Source organism: Mesoplodon bidens, assembly GCF_964165515.1.
Source record: "Mesoplodon bidens genome assembly, chromosome: 3".
In the NCBI taxonomy this organism is placed as follows: domain Eukaryota; kingdom Metazoa; phylum Chordata; class Mammalia; order Artiodactyla; family Ziphiidae; genus Mesoplodon; species Mesoplodon bidens.
In genome coordinates, this window is record NC_138178.1 from 10,128,672 (window position 1) to 10,150,781 (window position 22,110).

Sequence of the window (22,110 nt, forward strand, 5' to 3'; positions counted from 1 at the left end):
GTCTTATTGCTGAGCTGACCAATCATTTTAAAGAACTTGCAGTATCCTTTTGTGTCTGCTTTGTAATACTAACTTTAGAGATGTGATAAGTCATAAAACGAACAGAAAGAAGGCATCATACCTTTTAAGAATTTTGTGGGCTTATGGTTCAAAATAACTTTGCTAAGTGTTTTATTGTGCCTCCGTTAAAAGAAAGAGAAAAAAAAAATCTGGCTTAGTCTTTAATATCTGCCCCTGCAGTTTGTATAACCCATATAAAATAAAAATCTATATGTTACAAAATAGGATATCTTTTTAATATATATATTTTCCTTTTGTAAAATTATATGTATTTAAATATATTTGAAATGTTGCTATAGGTAAATTAGAAATTTTTTTTCTAATACTATGAAAAAGGCAAGAGTTTTTTTTATTGTCAGCATACATTTTATATTTACTTTAGCCTTTTCACTGCACCCCAGAGAACCTTTTATGATTCAGGGGCAATTTGGCACTATTCAACCCTACTACTCTGAAGTGAAAATAAAGTTTGATTTGCACACTATATTAAAAGTAAGGGAAGTATTTGTAACAATTTTAAGCTTTTCCTTATTGATTAGAACACAGCCTTTTGTCACTAATTATTAGGGAGGTATTCTAAACTTAAGAAAGGATTTTTAAAAGGAGCAATGTTTGCTTGTTTTTGATTTTTAAACTGTACTCTACTTTGACACCACAATACAGAAGTAGATTTACTTTGGAACAAACTACAAATACATTTACACAGTGTGTGACAACTTAATTGTCTACCTAGAGAATTGAAACAGCTTAGTGAGCTAGGTTATTATAAATCTTGTCCAAGGCGTTCTATTTCTTCAATCAGGAAGTCAATGTCTTGGTGAGTGGCTGCGGGGTTTGAGATGACCATGCGGAAGAAATTGACCTTGTCTCCCAAGGGCTGGTAGCTCACCATTGTGGTCCCATACTCCATCATTCTGGCTTTAATCACTGGAGCCACCTGTGGAAGAGACCAGACCTCGACGGTGACTGTTTCTCCCAGGGACTCTTCCTTTCATGAAAGAACCCAATACCAAGTAGCATTTTTAGTTTTTAACTGAACAATCAGAACCATATTTGTCATCCCTTGAAGGAATTGCCTCTCACTTTTCTTGGGATTGGGGGGCTGGAGCAGTTTAATAGCTTCAAGATCTCGAAGGTGCTAAAAGGAATCATCAGTGGTAGGTTATCATCAGGAGCTTGACATCTTGACTTTCTGCTTAGTGTTTTGGGAGACCAAGAAGAATCTGATGTTGGTTCCAAGGCTAAAGAATTTGGCAATACAACATTTGGGGGATGGGTTTTTTCCCCTTCATTGGAAGTAATACATGGTTCACAGACTGGTTACCAAGATGTAAGGCTCACTATCAAGTGATGGGTGAAAATAAGCAGACTTTTGAGATCCTAAAGCTATTTTCCTTCTTGAGACCCTAAAGCTTCCTAGTTTCTTTTTATTCTCCTTTTGCATTAACTCAGTTTATAAGATGTTTGAAAAATATATTACCTAATAATCATGAAGAATCAGCTGAGGCAAAAAGCTGCACCCACAAGGATTTCTTACAGAATCAGATCACAGACAAGATTTTACCACATTTATGCCAGATGGATGATTACAGCCCTTGGTCCTCTATTGTGTATGAATTTAAGTTCAAACTCCAGTTCAGCACAAATGCCTGAGGACTCATCCAGTGCCCACCCAAATGAATCTGCAGCTCTGACAAGACCTACTTATTCAATATCCCTTGGATGTACCACACATATTTTTACCCCTTCACACTGGTCCTCAGTCTCACCATGTCACACTTGTTCTCTTTGCTTAGAATTCCTTTTCACTTCCAGTTTGTATCCTATGCAGACTCCAAGGCTCCACCACAGTCCTACACCCACTAGGAAGCCTTTCCTGACTTCTGCAGTCCATTAGCATATTTTCTCTAAGTTGTAAGTACATGATCCTTATCCATAGATTCTGTCTATATTCTAATTTCCTATCATCCCCTCAGTTATAAGAAAATCCACTTCATCTTTGTACTTCAACTGTAAGCTCCTGGAAGGCAGGGACAGTGTCCTTCACTTCTTTTATCAGGACAGCACTGTGTGCACGTGGAGGGCTCCCTGAGTCCTTATTGACTATAAAAAGTGGTATAAGAGGAAGAGCTCCTAGGATGAAGCAAACATTTTAAATTATGTCCAACTGTATGCAGGATCTGTCCACATATTTCACCACTGGAGTTTGTAAGTATAACATTGATCTTTTAGGTTCGTTGCTGCAAATACCTAACCAGGAATGTAGATGTCTGGGAAGCTTTAGACTTATGTTAGATATTCATAGTCAGCAACTCAGTTCAATATGAGAACTATGCCTTCTATCACAGTTGTATTCATTTTAAATGAAGGATAGATTCAAATAGAATGGTGTTATAAACATGTGACTTTTGAATAGCAACACTTACATAATCATTGGTTTGCAATGAGATTTTAATCCTCTAAGTACTCAATGTGAAAAATCAACATGGTTCCGCATCAGGACCAATTATTTGTTAGTTATGAAAGCCAAAGCCAAAGCCAGACTTGACCTTCATGTTCATTTCATCTTCACTTCACATCCTGAACCTAATTTCCTCACCTAAAAATGAATGTGGATGATGATCCCAACATTTAGATTTTCTGATTCTAGATGAACACGTTCTTACATCCCTTTCTGTTCCTTCCTTATTCCACAAGGAGGTAAAGAGGAATGTTCCTGTTGGATTGATCCTCTTTCACCCAAAGGATTAATGATGTATACAGGGCATCAAGCTCATCCCAGGGAATAAATATAAAAAAGAATTTAAATATTTCAAGACTGGGATTAAGTTCTGAAAATGGATCTACTAGAATATTTTAGCCTAAGGACATGAAATGTATCACTTTGTGCTGTGAGGCATGGCAAGTCAGTGTGTTCCTGGGAAGAGAAATCCCAGATTAGAAAAAGAATTCCAAATCCATGTGTCTGCAGGAATTTAAGGAAAGAAATCACATAACTGTTCCTTAGTTTTATTTGTGCAATAAATCATGCTTGCTCTTTAGCACTGATAAAACAATGATAATGCTTTACTCAGAGAATTAAATTCTGATTTCGTGTTCATAGGCAATCCAAGTAAGAATACACAGGAATGGGATTAATTATTAAGGACATTCAACACAAATTTTTGAAATAAATGCAGATCAGAGGTCAACAGACTGACGGTAACAGCCATCATCCCAAACAGGTTTTGGCAGAAAGTAAGACTGAAACCCCCCCAGTTCCTAAAGCTAGCTGGGTTGGCAGAAATCACAGCCATCTAAATACATATGGCTTTTGGTTGCTTCCAGAAAATGCTGACGAACTAAAATTAGCAGGAACGTGGAACATCTACTTCATTGCATAATCACTAATTGCAAGTTAAGAAGGAAAATAAGATTCTGACTATTCTGATGAGTATATAGCATTTTAATTTTTTTCGAAACTCTTTTTTTGGGGGTCACATTCTTGGGTTTGCTGAATAAAGGAAGTCAGTTAGGGAAAAAGGGGCTGCATGTTGAAGAATTCACTGAAGGCTCAATCAACAAGAGCTCTTTGGGGAGCCTTAAGAGTTTTAGGGTACCATTGTATCCTTCGTGCCATTAGCTTTTTCAATCCTTTAGAAAATAATAACCAGGGGACTCTTCCATAATTTAAATCCACATTTGTTTCCTCCAAAGAGGGCTCAGATTAAAGCATCATGAAATAATCTCACAAAGATATCACAGAAATGTATTTCTCACTATGTGTTACAAAACCTTTATGTTTTTACATCGTGGAAGGCTGAGAGAAATTTTGAAAAATCAAAAATCAGAATAACCATAAATAAGGTATTTGAAAACATTAAAATCTCACCAATTAAATTTTCCATTACATTTAATAACATAGGTTTTAAAAAAGTCACTTTATATGTGAGGCCAATCTACTTCTTTACCAATGTACTTTTTGTAATACTTTCTATAAACTTTTATTATTGTTTATTAGTATTTTTTATTGAGGTATAGTTGATTTATAATATTATATGTTTCAGTGATTCACAATTTTTAAAGGTTATACTCCATTTATAGTTATTATAAAATATTGGCTCTATTCCCTGTGCTGTACAATATATCCTTGTAGCTTATTTATTTTATACATAGTAGTTAGTACTTCTTTACTTCCCTACCCCTATCTTGTCTCTCCTTACCAATGTACTTTCAAATCCACTGTTGACCTTCTGAAAGGCCATCAGTCAGTATAGGACTATAAAAGCTGATAGAAGAGATGCAGATAATGATCAAATATAATAAAAATTAAAATTCAAGAAGATGATGAAGAAGAAAAAGAACAAGAAATACAAGAGGTGACCAACACAGTAAGTCCCCTACATACGAACGAGTGCCATTCCGAGAGCGCATTTGTAAGTCCAGTTTGTTCGTAAGTCCAGCAAGGTTAGCCTAGGTACCGAACTAACACAATCAGCTATATAGTACTGTACTGTAATAGGTTTATAATACTTTTCACACAAATAATACATAAAAAACAAACACAAAAAATAAAGACAACATTTTTAGTCTTACAGTACAGTACCTTGAAAAGTATAGTAGTACCATACAACAGCTGGCATACAGGGGCTGGCATCGAGTGAACAGGCAAGAAGAGTTACTGACTGGAGGAGGGAGAGGAGGTGGGAGATGGCAGGGCTGAAGGATCGTCAGCAACAGGAGATGGAGGGCAAGCTGCAATGTCACTGACACCTGACGCTGATGGAATACATGTTCACATCTTTGAAAGTTCACAACTTGAAGGTTTGTATGCAGGGGACTTACTGTATGCCGCCTGGGACTCTTGTCTGATGAACACCTGCAGGACATCTCCTTGCCTCCCGCCTTGGTCTAATGCATGTCTATGCATGTGGTCCCGTCCCCATGGTGGTCCTGTCCCCATGGTGCCCCAGGCCTTTTGTGTCCACTTTGCCTCAGTGACAGTGGGCCATCTGTGCACTCACAGTCCTGACTGGAGCAGAAAATGCACCAACCAGATTCTCGTCTTTCCCTCCCTCATGAAGCTGTGGCTGGGCTCATTTTAGTGATAACCATTTGTTACCTATATATCTGCCTTCAAGCCAAAGTGTGCACTGGGAAGACATCTGTGATCCACTAGTAGGTTTCCTAAGTGTGTTTCCCTTCCCTATTCTGGAATATGTAAATGGCACATTAGTTCAACAAACATTTTTGAGTGCCTATTGTATGCTGAGCCCTGTACCGGGCAAGAGGCCACAAAGAGTAATTCCATTGCCTTGTTAGGTCCAGAATTTAACTTCTCTTGTGGCACAGAAGACTCCACATTTCCTCTCATTTTGGGTCTATGTCAGTACTGACCAAGAGAGCTTTATGTAACGACACAGATGTTTTCTGTCTGCACAATCTGATATGTTAGTCTCGAGTCACAAGTTAAAATGTGTCTAACGTGACTGAGAAGTGAATTTTGAGTTGAATTTAATTTTAATTGATTTAGATTTAAATAACTACATGTAGCTATTCTACCATATTGGACAGTGCAGATGATTTATTTCACCTTAGTGCTTTTCCCTCTGGGATTGTGTGTGCGTGTGTGTGTGTGTGTGTGTGTGTGTCGATTTTACTGGCCCCTGGACATTGTGTTTTAAGGGTTTCGCACTTAGTAAGAAACTTTTCTGAAACTCTGAAAAACTATTGACACAAGTGAACAAAAGTTAACCTTAATATTTTATGTGTTCTAATGTTTTCATTTCTAATTCTGAATTGCTGAATTGACTAAGGCTGAGGATGGATTTCTCCTAAAGACATGCACATCTGTCTTAAGGATGACATGCACATCTGTCATAAGGATGACATGCACATCTGTCATAAGGATGACATGCACATGAAAGGTCCATTACATACACCGAGGTACAGATCAGAGGAGCTCGCATCCTTACCTTAGAGAGGCGGCTCATTCTCTCTTCACTGTTGTCTAGAACACGCAAACTCGGAGGTACATACCAGAAGCAGACGTTTGTGTGCTGAGGCTACGAAAAGGAAAGTAAGAGTCACGCTCAGCCCAAACTGGCAAATTTGAAAATTCCGAGGACATTTCAAATCTATTCTGCAGCTTCTGGATACAATCCTGCTTTTTACATTTGTAATCACCTTTGGAGTGCCTGATTTTCACACCATTATACAGAGTTATTTTTTGTGAGTTTGATTTTTACCCTCTCACCCCTGCTTCTCCTTTGTAATGGTCCCACTTACCTGGACAGTACATTCTTTTTTTTTTTTTTGCGGTACGCGGGCCTCTCACTGTTGTGGCCTCTCCCGTTGCGGAGCACAGGCTCTGGACGCGCAGGCCCAGAGGCCATGGCTCACGGGCCCAGCCGCTCCGCGGCATGTGGGATCTTTCCGGACCGGGGCACGAACCCGTGTCCCCTGCATCGGCAGGCGGACTCTCAACCACTGCGCCACCAGGGAAGCCCAGTACATTCTTAACATCAAAAAATACTAGTGATAAGAATTGGAATGGACTAAACTTTGGAGTTTAGATTTCTGTAGAAATCAGAATACATACCTTTCCATCAAACACCATTTCATAACCTTCTCGGTTTTTGATGATATTGTATAAATACTCTGCCAGCTCCAAACACTTATCAATATGTGCTTCAAACCCAGTGGTCCCCTAAGTGAGAGAAGAAGAAGAAAGCTTAGCAGGCTGAGAAAGGTGGGCGAGCTCTCAGGTGAGATGCGGAGACGAATCTCTCTGGACACTGGTGACCTTTCTGCCCCTTTGGTCTCAGCTCTGCGCCAGCACTTTCCTGACATATGACTGTATTACTAGAGGCTTTTCTGGCCATTATTTCTCCTTGAATGCTCTCCCCATCAGGTGCTTTTGTTCCGTTTCATCACCACCGCTCTCCGTGGCACAATCCCTTTCTTTCCGAGCCTCCATTCCCCAGGCAATTATTTTGATTACTCGAGGGGAAAATTTGCCTCTGCCGCTCAGAGGAGTAATTATGGAAGTCATTAATGACCGGAGGGCTGGCTATCCTTTTCTTGTGGATAAGAAGCATCATCAGAGACACACCCCACCGCCAGGATGCCTGCTTAGTCCCTGGCCATCAGGTAAATTTGTCATTTCCAGACCCCACTTTTGTTCACCGGTGTACCCCCCATTATAGAACAAATAAGGTAGGTGCTCAATGAATATCTGTTGGACAAACGAATGACAGTCCCTTGAGGGGCACACAGATGCTTTGTTAGCCCGTCATTTTGCAAAGCTTATTAGATTTCTCCTTTGGGGATAAACGGCTCATGTGTCTGTAATGGGCGAACATTATCACAGAGGTCTTTAGTTTCCAGCTCTTGGAAGCCCAGGATCTGGACTTGGGAAAAACAACACAACAGCCTTGGACTGGAGCTATTTAACTGACAATAGGACACACTAGAGAATTACTTTTCAACACGGCTTTACTCCTAAGTCCTTTGGTGTTTGTGGAGTGCTCAGGGGAAGCTTTGAGAAACAGCTAATGCTCATCCCAGGAACTTAGAACAGGTCTACCAGTGACTAATCCAACCTGGCATCTAGAGGAAGCAATTATAATACAGATAAGATGGGCCCACTTTCCTGTTAACACAGTCTCATCGTCCCAGCCAAAGGGGGAATCTGGCAGAGCCAGTGACTTGTAACCTCTGAAACGTGTTTAAGAACAAGCTGCATTAAAGAGGTCTGATGGGTTCAGAAATTCATTTCTTTGGAGACCGCCACCCTTGCTGACTGGCTCCTGTTGACTCCAAGGACCCAGCTGATGCCTGAACGTTCAGGCCAGCACCCCTGTGCTCCATGAGTCTGTGAGTGCCAAGGATTTAGGATTGCTTTGGGCCGAACTGGCAGTTTGGGTCCACTTGGGATGGACCTTAGGTAAGAGGGAGGGGAGTTTATTGTTCTCCAAACTGGATCCTTTGGACCAGCCTAGAGTTGGACTTCATCTCGCATGGACCTGATCCAGGATATGTCCAGGACCAGTATGACTCTGACCTTGTCCAACCATATGGCCTTGGCTAACCTCTCTGGTCACATGGGAATGACGGTGCCTGTCTGATTTCCCACACAGAGACGTAGCAAGGTGAAATGAACGCTCTGAAAATGAGTGTGATTGTATTGCAAAGGGAGTGGGGTTACCACGGACGGGATGGGAGTCCTCCAGCCTTTGCTAGTCTGGGACTTCACTCTGGAGGTGCTCAGGGGTAATCTGACTGCCCCCCTCAGACGAAGGCTAAAGAGGTAGAGGGGGAGTGACGCAGGAGCTCCAATGTGCCCTTCGAAGCCTGGGGCTCCTCCTTTCAAATGGGGTGTTTATGGGAATAAGATCTATATTTTATTTTCAAGGTTTTGCAGGTTTTTAGGAGATGCTCCAAAATGCATTCGTTTATCAAATGCTTGTTGAATCATTATATACCACACAGCTCTTCTTATGAAAATGACAAAGACACATATAAAACCTTATCAGGCATCACATCGCCATGACCTGAGTCGCTGTGACGGAAGCTGAAGCTTCAGAGGAGCACTTGTGGGTGGAAGACAGGATCCCAGCATCAGGCTACACTCAAGGAGCTTTGGGAGAAAGATGTCTTATCTTATCCCTCACCCACACTCACCCAGGATGGGTTTAGATGCACCCACTCAGGCCCTCTCTCTTCTCATCTGGATGGTAGCACCCTAATTTTCCTTCAGTCAACTGAGACTCCCTACTAGCTCAGAATATGCCCTTTAGCCCCTGCCTGACTTTCCTCCTGGGATGTCCTTCTCCCAGCTCTGCTGGTCAAAATCCTGGTTATTCTACCATCCTGTTCACGACCCATCTCAAAGATCACCTCCTTATAAATCATTCTTGGCTTCCAAACTAGGACTGAACTCTCCATTCTTTAACTCTTCAAGGTGTGTCTGTGTTTCCTTTATAACCAGTTGTGCTCTGTCTTTTGTGATGGTCATTGGAGCACTTCTCTTTCCTGCCTGGAGAACTGAAGTCCCCCAGCCCCATTCAGCACCAGGCACAATAACAGATGCTCAGGATCCACTTATTAAAATAAATGAATATTTTAGAGAGAAAGGGAACATTCAGTCACTCAACAAAGAGTGCCACACATCCATTTCCCCTTAATAGTTTTCTCCTGTTATTTTTTTCCCTCAGCCATTTGCCAACCCCTCTGTTATCTACATTTTAATTACAGAGGCCAATCATAGAAAACTATAAGGAAATCTGCCAATTTGCATAATCATATACAAACACGAAGATTTACGGTAAAAACTCAATAGTTACATATTAAGCCATCACTGCAGGCTTAAAAAAGGGACTCCTTTTAAGGTTTTGGGTTTTTTTTTTTATGTCTACCCGTGAGTTTTAACCACTGAGGAAATCTGTCAAGATGAAAAATAATCAAGTCCTAGGATCCTCTAATAAAATTCAGACAAAATAAACGGTCTACCCAATAAGAACAGAGTTGAGGGCAGACACAGTGTCTTTGCCAGTGCAAGGCTTACAAATCATACCACCATCCAGGACACCTCTTAGCATCCCACATCAGGAGGCTCAATATTTTTTTTTTTGCATTAATCTGGTCCAATCAACTTGTCTTGGATTTAACATGATGGCCGTCTTCAGTGCATTTAGCTCCGTTTTCTATCAACAGGTGAAAGAATTGTAATTTATACTTAGGTCAATATTTTTCATGTGGTTTATCTTACTAAGGAGAAAATGCGGATTGGAACATGTATTCTCCAGGTGTATCTGATAACAGAGGGTTTGCTGATTAATGCCACATTCCTCCTCATTACAGCAAGTCCCCTAGAAATGAACAAGTTCTGTTCCGAGAGTGCATTCATAAGTCCAATCTGTCCATAACTCCAACAAGGTTAGCCTAGGTACCCAACTAACTCAATCAGCTATATAGTACTGTACTGTAAAAGGTTTACAATACTTTTAACAAATAATACATAAGAAACAAACACAGAAAATAGTACTGTACAGTAATGTACACAAAAGCACAACCACTTGTAGAGGAGGCACGCACGTGACAATGTACACCAGACACGTGAACTAACTTACGTGATTGGACATGTGAATGCATGTTCGCATCTTTGAAAGTTTGTAGCTTAAAGGTTCGTATGTAGAGGACTTACTGTACTGCTTTGGCAGATGCAAAATAGAATGACATGGCCAACTCTCTTATGGCTCTCCTTAGGAGTGGGTACTTCTCCTGCCCTGTCTGGCATTACTACAGAGTTAGGGGTGTTGGATGGTAATTATCCTCACCCTGGATGTGGATTGTAGGGCTGAGCTTATTACTTTAATAATTATTATCATTTCATTTTTTTAAAATGCAGCTTTAAGTTGAAAGACAATGGACGTTTTTGCTGTTTAGCTGTCTAGATACTTAAGGGTTTGTATAAGGAATTAAAAAAATATGTGTCCATGTCTTCTAAGTAACTCAAATTCTCACTTGTAATTCTTTACTGTCATCTATTTCTGCATTTTAAGCATAAATAATGTGTTGACTTTCATTAATTACAAAGTTATCAGTGTGCCTTCATTTTTGTTCACACCTTACATATGAATGTTAGAAAATGAATTATTCCTTTACACAAACATGATGTATGTGAAATAATTACTTGAAAATATTTTAAATTCTGGACGATGATAATGTATAATATTAAACTATTTTTCAGTGCAAAAAAAAAATGTGTCCATAAGTTACGTAGCCACTACGATTTTTCTCTTTCTCTCTCTCTTTTTATCCCCTCTTCTGGTGCCTGTATTTCAGCCCTTTAGAAACTGGGTGCTTTGCCTTTATTTCAAGCTTCATTTGGTCCTGCTGTTTAATTCACACCTGATGTCCTCCGAGTGATTCTCTGAGAACCAGCCGGCTGCACCACACTGGCAGGGAGGTTTCCGATGGAAAAGCAGCAGCAGGAACCAATGAACAGTGTCAGAAACATTTTTGTATAAATATAGCTAATGATCATCATTTTAATAAAAACACCAGGGGAACAAGAGACAAAAAGAGTGATACTGGACAATGTTTAGGGACCAAGCTTTCTTCAACGTAGTAGCTGATGTTTACCTTTGTCATTTTACAGTTCCCACAAATCAATGAAATGAAAAACCTGCTCGTTTTAAAACAGCCTGAGAGTACACTAATAATCTAGGTTCTCAATTGATTTATTTTTGCCAAATGAAAGTGTTATTGCCTACAGAATGAGTCTTGTCTTGGGCGGTGGGGACCAGATACCTATCCTTGTCAGGCTCTCAACTTTCAAAAGAGGAAAGGGAAGGGGTCCCCTGCCCAGCTCAAGGGATTTGACCTCACTCATCACCCACCTTTATGGGGCAGTAACTCACCTTGGGCCTCACTCCAGGTAGCTGTCTGATCCTTAGCAATACTTAGAGAAAACTCAACTGGGGCAAATACCGTTATGGAGGCTTGTTTGAAGACCATGTAGTCTAGCCATCCCCGGAAACCATCTAAGAGTTATTTGTGCATTAAGCAAAAGGCATATGCTCATATAATAGTTTTAAGACAGTCTTTCTAGTTAAACTGCCCTTTTCCAGGATGGGTTTAAAGAAGATTCCATAAAATAGTTGTGGACTGCATTGTTTCACTCCCAAGCTCCCTCTTTTTCTTGTTAGCCATCCGCCTCTCTGAACTGTTTGAGTCGATTCAGTTTGCTTTGAACACTTTTATAAACACCAGCATATGGACTGGGTGCTGTGGACGTGGGCCATACCTCTTTACACAGACCTGAGGAAGGACCCATTCAGTGGTCTCATCCAGCAGACCAAGTTATTTGCTTGTTCCTATGGTGCTGAACCTGTTACCTCTTTGTGTAGGCTACTTAGAAAGCTGAGAGCCAAATTTGTGGACCATTTCCCAAACACACAGAACCTCGGGGCATGCCAGCTTCCCTCTCATCTCTCCCTTTGTCAGGTTTCTCTCACATACTCTTTTAGCAGTTGGATTTTTCTAGCAGTTGGGTTTTTCCAGTGTCCCCGCTGGCTCTGGCCATTGCCTCCTGTGGGAGATTAATGAAACCAGGTGGAAAGTCACTGATTTGTGACATGTAAGTTAGGAATCTGGCCAAAATGAAAAATAGAATCTTTGACCCTTCCAGCCTGCTTACATTTAACCGTACACGTATGCTCTTTGAAAGCTATAATTAGGTCCAGCCAGTGGTGCACACCATTAGTTACAGAGTTCCATTTCTGAAAGAGGGGTGATCATCTACCGTTAAATTCTGAGGTAAATAGAGAAACCGAACCAAAAGAGGTCACTAGTTAGTTCCAGAGTTTTTGAAAAAAGCTTTATAACTAGAGGTTACCCTGTGAAATGTCAAAAATAAACTATCGTGCTGGGTTTTTTCTTTTTCCTTTTTATTCTCCAAACAAAAAGACTGCATTTAACCTGCCCAAAGAATCAATCACTGGGTAAAAAACAAGAGTTGGGACAAGAACAACAATGAAACACTTCTTAGGAATCCAGAGGTTCTGCCGTATAAAGCAACATGTATTGGTTTTCTAGATGAGTGAGGATTAGAAGCAATTAGGTTTAAAAGAAAGAAAACACTCAATGGGTTTTCTTATATTCTTGTTCGTGTAGATAACTAGATCTAGGATTCAAGAAACTTAATCTTGGGTAAATAATTTTCAACTTGCAAATCAATTTTTAACATGTCATAATAAGGGTCACCAGATATAGTGTCTGTTTTTAGTCGACATTCAGCCGATCCCAGTGTGCTCACCTTTGCTCTCCACATTAGCCAGAGTTTAAAAACATCAACGTGACGTCCGCACTGTAAGGCCTTATCTCCAGTGTCGTAGGACAGGTCGTAGTGTTTATCTTGCTGAAAGAGGTAGGAGGCATGCATCTGGTTGCAACTCTGCATCAATCCCTAGAAGAGAAGAGAAAACTTAGGAAACTCTACTGACTTTATTAGGTATTCTATTAGATTTACATTGTGATGGAAATTATTAAGAAAAAAAAATAAAGGAAAGAGGCACTGAATATCCTGGAGAAAGAATCAAATGAGAAAAAAAATGAGGCCAATATCTCGACAGGATGGGCTGTTGTGATAGGTCAAGTCTATAGGATAAATGGCTAAGGGTCAGCTTTCACCAGAGGTTAACAACAGGGCATATATGTACTTTTACTCTCCTTTTTAAGAGAAGGCATTTATCTTTGTTAAAATCTGTTGATTATTTTACTGAAGCTTTACAATACCCTTTATTGTGGCTGGTTATTAATAATTCCCATCTTACAGATGAGACTGAATTTCAAAAACTTTATGTAAGCCGCTCTGTAAATTACACCTAGAAATGGAACAGTTGGGATGTAAATCAAGGTCAGGTGAATTTCAGTGAGAAGGCATTTATTTTTAAAAAAATCAATCAGAGTATAATGTTCATTGGGAGAATATCCTGATGTTCTGGTTTTGTTGTAAGCAAACTATTTTGGAAACTCTTTGGTTTTGTAAAATATTATTGGTATGATTCTTCTACTGTTTCGTTCATATTTAGTTCAAGTACTTTATCATTTAGCTATAAGGGTTTGAGTTCTTTATGGATATCATAGTTTTTAAGACAGTTCGTTGCTATCATTTTTATAAGCTAAAATCTAAAAAAATAAAGACATTGCTACTCTGGGGTCTTCAACAGGGAATCTTTCAGATGTCACACTCCTCTCTCAAGAGTGGTTAAAGCTTGAGCACTGTGGGGGTTTTTTGTTTGTTTGTTTGTTTGTTTGCGATACGCAGGCCTCTCACTGTCGTGACCTCTCCCGTTGCGGAGCACAGGCTCCAGATGCGCAGGCTCAGCGGCCATGGCTCGTGGGCCCAGCCGCTCCGCGGCATGTGGGATCTTCCAGAATCGGGGCACGAACCCATGTCCCCTGCATCGGCAGGTGGACCCTCAACCACTGCGCTACCAGGGAAGCCCAAGCACTGTGTTTTCATACTCATTTGGTAATGGTAGTTACAGTAGAAAGTTTCATTGTCAATTACCATTAATTTGCCCTTGCACCACGAGCTTACTATGGAAAATGGGTGGCAAAGTGATTGAACTATTCCAAAGACCAGTGAATGAATCATGTTCTCTGACTAAAACAGCATCATTAGTCTCCTCACCACATTGCAATTTGTCTCGAACCACAGGAAGCCCTTGATGCTTTGGTAATCCACAGTGTGATTGTGATTTTACAGAAACTTCGGCATTTACTTTTTTATTTCATGACTCACGACAAGAGAAGAAAAGACTAAACTGTGATCATTTCGTTGAAGTTAGAAGGGAGAGCCCTTTTTAAAAGTTCTCCAAACTAAAACAGAATGCAACTAAAATTTGATCTAGGTCCTGAAAGACCAGACCGAGTGTCCAGATGGTAGACAACAGAACTGGGCTCAGTCTGGTAGTCTGGCCTTCTTATTCAGTGGAATTCATTAAGTAATTTTTTCTTGAGACTAGTAGAAATTCAATACAGTGTAATTGTAACAGAGCAGTAGAATGACATTGAATTGGACTTGAAGACCAATGAGACTGAAAATTGCAATTGGTGCATCTATTTTGTTTCACAGTCACAGAAACTTAGCACCATTTTCCCCCAGCCATGCAAGCTCATGCTTAGGTGCTATCAATCCTAAGGGAGACCACTCAGGGAGTGCGGAATGATGGACAGACCAGACCAGCTTCTACTGGGATAGGAAAAGCAACGCAAAGCACATGACCTCTAGAAGGTGGGACAGCACCAGCCTCATTGTACAAAAGGGTAAGTAAAAGTCACATAGAGGTGAGACAGTGTCCTGATTCTGAGCCATTATATCCTAAACTATTTAAAATACGTGAATAGCTGCTGGCTGTAAAACAGTTGCCGTCAAAGAAATTCCCCTGGTCAAGTACACTTTGGAAACTATCATAAATACCTTCTTTTTAGATATTTATAATATATGTCAGCAACTGAAGGCTCTGATATGCCCTGAAGTAATGAAACTTGTTTTTAACTCTTTAAGCTAATATATCCCAAGCTTTCTGAAAACCAAGAACTGTCTTAACACAGAATACTTAATATCATCTTATAGCATTCCTTCCCCTCCCCCCCTTTTTTTTGGCTACACCACAAGGCATGCGGGATCTTAGTTCCCCGAACAGGGGTCAAACCCATGTCTCCTGCAGTGGAAGCACCGAGTCTTAACCACTGGATCTCCAGGGAAGTTCCTATTCCTTCCCCTTCTATCTCTCTGTCCTCTTACTAATAAGTGTTTGCCCAATGTCCATTCAGTCACCTCCCCTGGTTGGGCAGTTTCATTTGTAGAAAAGCATTCCTTTTACTGATCCCAAGTCAGGCCTCAAATCATGGTAATTCTGATTTTACCATCAAAGCTGTACTATCCAGTGTTACTAACCCAGCTCCCTGAAGCGTCAACAAAAACGAATCTCTCCCACTTGAGACATTTACACTGCAAAGGCTTCCTTCCTCTCAGCCCTTTAAATTAACCTTTTTTTAGATGAAACATCTTTAGTTCCTTCAACCACCTCTCTTCCATGTTAACTAATGTTCCTCACTGTTCGAGCTCTAGCTTGATGGGGTTCCCTGTATGATTTGACACTAACCTAAGCAAACCACTCCAGGTGTGGTTTAACCAAAGGACAGTGGGGAACTGCCACCTCCCTCATCCTGAAACTCCACCTCTTTTATCCCATTACTTTTTTTTTTTTTTTTTTTTTTTTTTGCGGTACGTGGGCCTCTCACTGTGGTGGCCTCTCCCGTTGCGGAGCACAGGCTCCGGACGTGCAGACTCAGCGGCCATGGCTCACGGGCCCAGCCGCTCCGCGGCATGTGGGATCTTCCCGGACCGGGGCACGAACCCGTGTGCCCTGCATCGGCAGGCGGACTCTCAACCACTGCGCCACCAGGGAAGCCCCTCCCATTACTATTTTTTGAATGGTATTTCTCTCTTGACCCACCGTTGACCCTGCAGAGTACAACCTAATGTCCTACGCCTTTTTCACAAGTACAACAATTTAGCCATTCATGGAACACTCCTGTCTTGTCTCGTCAAAATACAACCATCCTATATTTGGACAGAAAGGCAGGACCTTACAATTATCCTAATTAACAATCTCCCCTTTTTATGGGTGCGGCTCACTGTTCCAGACTGTGAAATCATGCTGGTTTTGTCCCTACACACATTTACTCTATACAACCCCACCTACGGGCCGGGCCACGCGTCAGGACAGACGTACCTCTTCCCTAACCAGGAGAGCGGAGCACTGCAAAGGGACGCCCATCATCTTGTGTGGATTCCATGTCACAGAGTTGGCCCTAAAGGAAAGAAATGACGTTAAGAGGGTGGGACCCGTGGCGGGCACAGAGGACCCTGCGATGGGCAACAGAGCTCAAGGTTCTTGGCACTGTTGCTCAGACTCCAGCATGACATTAATGTACACAACGAGAAGTGGACTCTTCAATCTGCAACTTTTTCTTTGTCTGCAGAGACAGTAGGTGAGGGCTAGTATCTCCATTCAGCCTCCATGGTGGTCTGAGGACCTCTCTGAGTGACTGGGATCATCCAGTCCAGGGTCCCTCCTGTGGTCACCACGGAGCCGGGCACCAGGCAGGGGCTCTCCTGTGCCTCCAGTGTCCCTGCTTCTGACACAACAGCCCTGCCCTGGAGCTCAGAGCACTTGCTCATTCCGCAGCTGAACTTCGTTCTCTTCCCAACCTAGTTCCCCCTTATTCCCAGTCAATTACCAAATGCCTCAAATGTGTCCTTTCGTAACAGCTTCTAGCTCATCCCCTGCTTCCACCTCTTGTCTCATCCAGAGATATCCTTCTGGACCGCGGGGGAGATGAGCTACGGCTCCTACAGCAGCCTTCAATCTATTTTGTCCCAACGTACTTGATAAATAGAATGCTCTCCCATCAGTAATAGCGATTCTCAGCTCAGGGGTTTATGCTATTTGAAAAGCCTAAACCATAGTCCTGGTACAGAGTCCTTTAATAATAATAATTATTATTATTACTTTAATCTGGATATATTGTCTTAACTGATGCTTGGTTTCCATTTCATCCTCCACCCGGTACCATAGTTATTTTCTAGCTCTGTTTACGGCCCTCTTCTCTTTCCTTTTGCCTCTGGCCTAAATTCCAAACTGCGGGGTATGGCTCACGGTGTCCACACAGGTGACCCCAGGCCACGGGGCCAGTCTTGAGTCCTGTCAGTTTGCCGTACCACTTTCCATCACACCAGAGTATGTTTTGTTCTCATGAAATTCTATTCTCATGCTTCTGGGTCTCCTAGTGCTATTTCCTCTTCCTAGAATGTCATCTCCCGTTGCTTCACTTGGTTAAATCCCACTTATTTTTTAAGGCCCATCAAGTAGGGTCTCTGCAGCCTTCTTCAACTCCCTGCTGTGCTCTTCCAAACCCCTCCTCCCCCAGCTCCCGGGAAAGCAGCTGCTCTCTTCACAGGAGTCTCTGCGCATGTCTTCTGAGAGACGGAGAATCCTTGAGGAAGAGCCTCGGGAACGCGACCTTGGCATAAACAGACTCACGGGAGGAAGGAAAGCAGTAGGACCATCCGTGGCAGCTGTCTCCAGGGCGCTGCACGTTGCTGGCCCTCTCCTGGCTGAGCAACAGACTGGGGCTCACCCTGTTCCCGGCACTCAAGGTGTGACAACCTTGGGAAGAAATGAGATGCTGGGAAAGATCCCATTCATCGAGTTGATGAATGGCGGTCATCACTGGCCAGTCAGAGAACACTTACTGGCCTGGGGATCTTATCTGAAGGGATGAATAGTCCAGCTCATTGTCTGGTCTTTCTTTAGCTTTGACACTGGCAGTCAGATGGGTTGGAATCAGGGAAAGAAGCAAAAGCAGTTCATGGCCAGATGGCTACACCCTGCATGCTGGACTAAAAGACTTCAGGAATAATAATTTTTTTAAAAAAACTGATATTGAAAAGCTCTTTCTAGGAAAACCTCTCCTTGCTCTTTAGAATGACCCCGGAGTCACGAAACCTGGGCTCTGAGCTGTAGGAAAATAGTGGTTAAGGGAGGGGAGCTCGAGTCTGTATTCAGCTTCTATCACTTCCTAGCTGTGCGACCTTAAGCAGGTTACTTAACCTCTCTGTGCCTTGATTTCCTTGTCTCTAAAAAGAGAATAATGGTAAATTGTTTGGGTAAAGGGCTTATAACTGTGTCCAACACACAGTAAACGTCAAATAAGGTTGGCTCTTGCTACTGATTTCAACTCTATCATTCACGAGCTTTGTGACGCTGGGCACACATACACTGTCATTCTGTACACTCTATAATATTCTATAGCTAGATGCCTGATCCTGATGAAACGCAGCTTTCTCAGTAATGGCACCTGATGGAGAAGAAAATAGCTGTTCTCCACAGCTCTGACTGAGGGTGTTTATTTCCCTGCAGCGGCCCATTTGTCTTTCTAGACTAGAAGCTGCCAAGACTCACACCGACCGGTCACTGAATTCTCTCAGAGGGGCTGCATCATAAAGGTGCAAAAAGATGCACGGAGTGATTCAAAGACAGGGCATTAGTTTACTGGAGAAATGTTAGCAATTTGGGAAAAAACAGCCTCGGGTTCATTTCAAAATGTTTTGCCGTGGGATTCAGTCTTGCCGTGGGATTCAGTCCTCTGTGATTTTCCGGAAGTCGGAGAGAGCTGAGCCCCCTAGGGCCGTTTCGTGACATATCCCAGTGCCCTCACTGGCACCTCAAACTCAGACGATCCCAAGTGAACTCGTTAACTTGCTCCCTCCTCATCCTTCAGATCTTCCCTCTCTCCTCTATCCTGGACCTCGATTCCTCACACCCGTTTCCTCCCAAGCGTCCAGCTCCCAAACCTTAGTGTTTTTGGTTTCATTCTCTTTTATTCCCCTCTACTGATATCACCCCTTGCAGTTTTTTTTTTTTAATTCTGTATAAAGCACTTTATTCTGTAGTACTTTGGTGCTAGATTGTGTGTGTGTGTGTGTGTGTGTGTGTGTGTGTGTGAGAATCATTTGGAAAATTTTCAGTATTCACACGCTAACTACATTGACTATGTATTTACTATTGACAGGCACTGCTCTAATTGATTCAGATGGATTAGTTTATCTAATCCATACAACAGTAACCCTGTGAGGTACCTACTGTTATTGTACAAGTTTTAAAGATGGAGAGACACCTTGCCCAAGGGTACACAACCAGCAAGTGGGATTCAAGCCATTGCCTGTCTACACAGGGTCCTTGCTCGAACCATGACCTAATGCCACAGGTATTCACTCAAAACCCTGGAGAGTCTGCAATGTGTCCTTGGGATGTGACTGGTATATGCATATTGAAAAAGTTCCCCAGGCAGTTTTGATATACTCCCAGAATGATGATGGTAGACTCTTGATGCAAAACACCTTTAAGAAAGGTCTTTTGGGCCTCCCTGGTGGCGCAGTGGTTGAGAGTCCGCCTGCCGATGCAGGGGATACGGGTTCGTGCCCCGGTCTGGGAGGATCCCACATGCCGCGGAGTGGCTGGTCCCGTGAGCCATGGCCGCTGGGCCTGCGCGTCCGGAGCCTGTGCTCCGCAACGGGAGAGGCCACAGCAGTGAGAGGCCCACATACCGCAAAAAGAAAAAAAAAAAAAAAAAAAAAAAAAAAAAAAAGTCTTTTATATGCAACAAGCTAAAGTTAGCTCAATCAAAGACGTATCCAAAAAAACTGTCCCTCACGCTTTTCAATATGATATACAAAACTGTAAAATCTGTCAAAGAGGAAACTCTCTGGAATTTCCTAAAATATTGGAAAGTACAGCAAGGCAAAAAAAAAAAAAAAGCATTAGATGCAAATCGTGCTTCAGCATCTGTAACACCTGGTGTTCTTAGTGTAACTGCAGTGTGACTTCTCTATATACACACCCAAGATAGTTCAGAAGCAAGTAAAGGAAGCAGAAGCAGCGGTTCTTTAAATTACACTGAAGAGCAGGTCTCTGACCGCGCATCCTGCCCCCGATAAAGCAACTCTCCTGGGTTCATGGCCTCCTTGCCCTTGCTGCTGCTGCTGCGGCTGCTGTGGTTCCCACCCGCAGCATCTCTCCCCTCCGCTACCTCCTGCACCTGGACCTGTGTGATATGCCCAGTAGCTTCTAGCCAGTCCTGGCCTCCTTCTCCTCTTGAAGCCAGAGGAGCCCTTCCAAAGCGCAGGTAATGCCACTCCTCTCCTTGGACCCGCACTATGGCTGCTACGGCAGGGCCTTTCCTGGTTTTCTCCCCAACCTGAGAAATAGAACTTTCTCCGTGCGTAATAATGGCTCACACAGCAGTGATGCTCAGCTCAGGGGTTTACGGTGATCTGGACTTGGCTCTGCGGCCAGGCCGTCCGCTGAGACTCACTGGGCAGGACTTCTTCTGGACCCTCCACTAGCTCCCTGGTCACTGCCATGAATCCATCTCAGTCTCCAAGCAGACCTGTCTGAACTATCGCCAAGGATCCTCTCGAACCCCCGTGCCCCTCCTCTTCAGCTTCACGCCCGTCTTCTGCTTCTGCCTGATGAGGCTCCACTGCCCGCCCCCGGAGGAAGGCTTCCTCTCCTCTAATAACCCTGGTTAGAAGGAATGATCCATCTCTTGAGCCTTTAATTCCTCTGCCTTGAATTGTAATCCACGGTTGACTACAGTCTCCCTACTAGATTCGAAACCCTTTGAAGATAGGCTTCGTGTCGTACTTGACTTTGGGCCCGCGCTGTGCCTTGCGATGTGGCTTGCCTGTGACAGAGGTCCGGTAACCGAGTTTCAGGAGTGGGAGTGAGAGTAATAATCGGTAATTCAGCAGAATCTGTGCTGGAACCTTCAGCTTGGCCAGAAAGTCTTGAGAGTGGACCACAACAACGGGCTCTTCCAGATACACAGCAGCCTGCTGCCAGGAGGGATTAAAGAAGGGTCCCTTACAGTACCCAGAGACATGCTCTGGAGTGCCAGGGCTCCCGGCACTCTCAGCCACAGCATCCCTAAATAGCTTGACACTGTTTTCAGGGAAGAAAGGTGCTTTCTGAGAACTGGGTTGGCTCTCGAAGGGGATGCCAGGCAGGGCTCCGGATGCTTGTGCCATTTTGTTACGAGGACGGTACTCTGGGATCCCTGTGACCACTGGTGCACCTCTGGATTTGGCGACAGGAATCGACCACAGATTTCCTCCACTTTAGAGAGAGTCCTAGTGCTTGGAAAAACGTAACATCTCAAGTGAGGCAAATTTCTTTCCTAAACGTGTGTCCACGCACGTTATGGCCAGAGGTGTCCCGTGGCCTTACAAGCTTATTCACCAAAGAAAGTGTGCCTGTGGCTGATGAGTCACTGAGATGGATTCTCTCAGATCAATGGATGGCTGAGGGGGTTCGGCTCAAACCCCCCGACCAAGGATCAAACTCGTGCCCCCTGCAGTGGAAGCTCGGAGTCCTAATCACTGGACCGCCGGGGAAGTCCCAACAGTCCCTCGTTTTTAAAAAAGACTTCCTGTTTGGCTATTCCACTTAGCAGATTTACTTACAACACAGTTTCAAGAATTGTGGCAATTAGAGAGGCCGCTATGTCCCATGACGAATGTTCTAAGCTTTGCTCCAAAAGTCTTTAGTCTTTAGTACAAAAGCACATCGGTGTTTATCTTTCCAAGGCCAAGGGTAAGTGAGTTAGTGAGCTTTCAGGTAATCATTGGTCGAGGGGGCTCCATGGCTGGCCATCAGCACTTGGAGTCACAGCTGGTGTGAAAGGTACGGTAACAGCCTCTCACTTTTTGGGCTGCTCAATTTAAAGGGACTCAAAGACGAGAAGGTTCTGTGTCCAGGCCACTTCTCTCGATAGCACGTCAATTGAATTCTTGTTCTGATCCTCTGAACAGGCACCTTCTGAATGGTTCTCTCTTCTTCATTCTCTCTCACTGTTTAGCTCACTGCCTCGTCCTTAAGCTTCTGGTTTCAGGCGGATCTTCATGAAAAAAGGAATTCAGCCCAATGG

The 22,110-nt window shown here is 42.9% G+C and overlaps 1 protein-coding gene across 1 annotated transcript in view; it reads right to left on the bottom strand.

The window, feature by feature from the left end:
• Window positions 1-823: 823 nt before the first annotated feature.
• The window catches only part of GAD2 (glutamate decarboxylase 2), a gene marked incomplete at both ends in the record, with an annotated part of 67,489 nt that continues 46,202 nt past the window's right edge, over window positions 824-22,110 (bottom strand). The window contains 5 exons of the mRNA XM_081228950.1: window positions 824-997; window positions 6,015-6,104; window positions 6,641-6,748; window positions 12,863-13,012; window positions 16,353-16,431. Coding sequence (XP_081085076.1) covers window positions 824-997; window positions 6,015-6,104; window positions 6,641-6,748; window positions 12,863-13,012; window positions 16,353-16,431 — 601 coding nt within the window. The remainder of the gene's footprint in view (window positions 998-6,014; window positions 6,105-6,640; window positions 6,749-12,862; window positions 13,013-16,352; window positions 16,432-22,110) is intronic.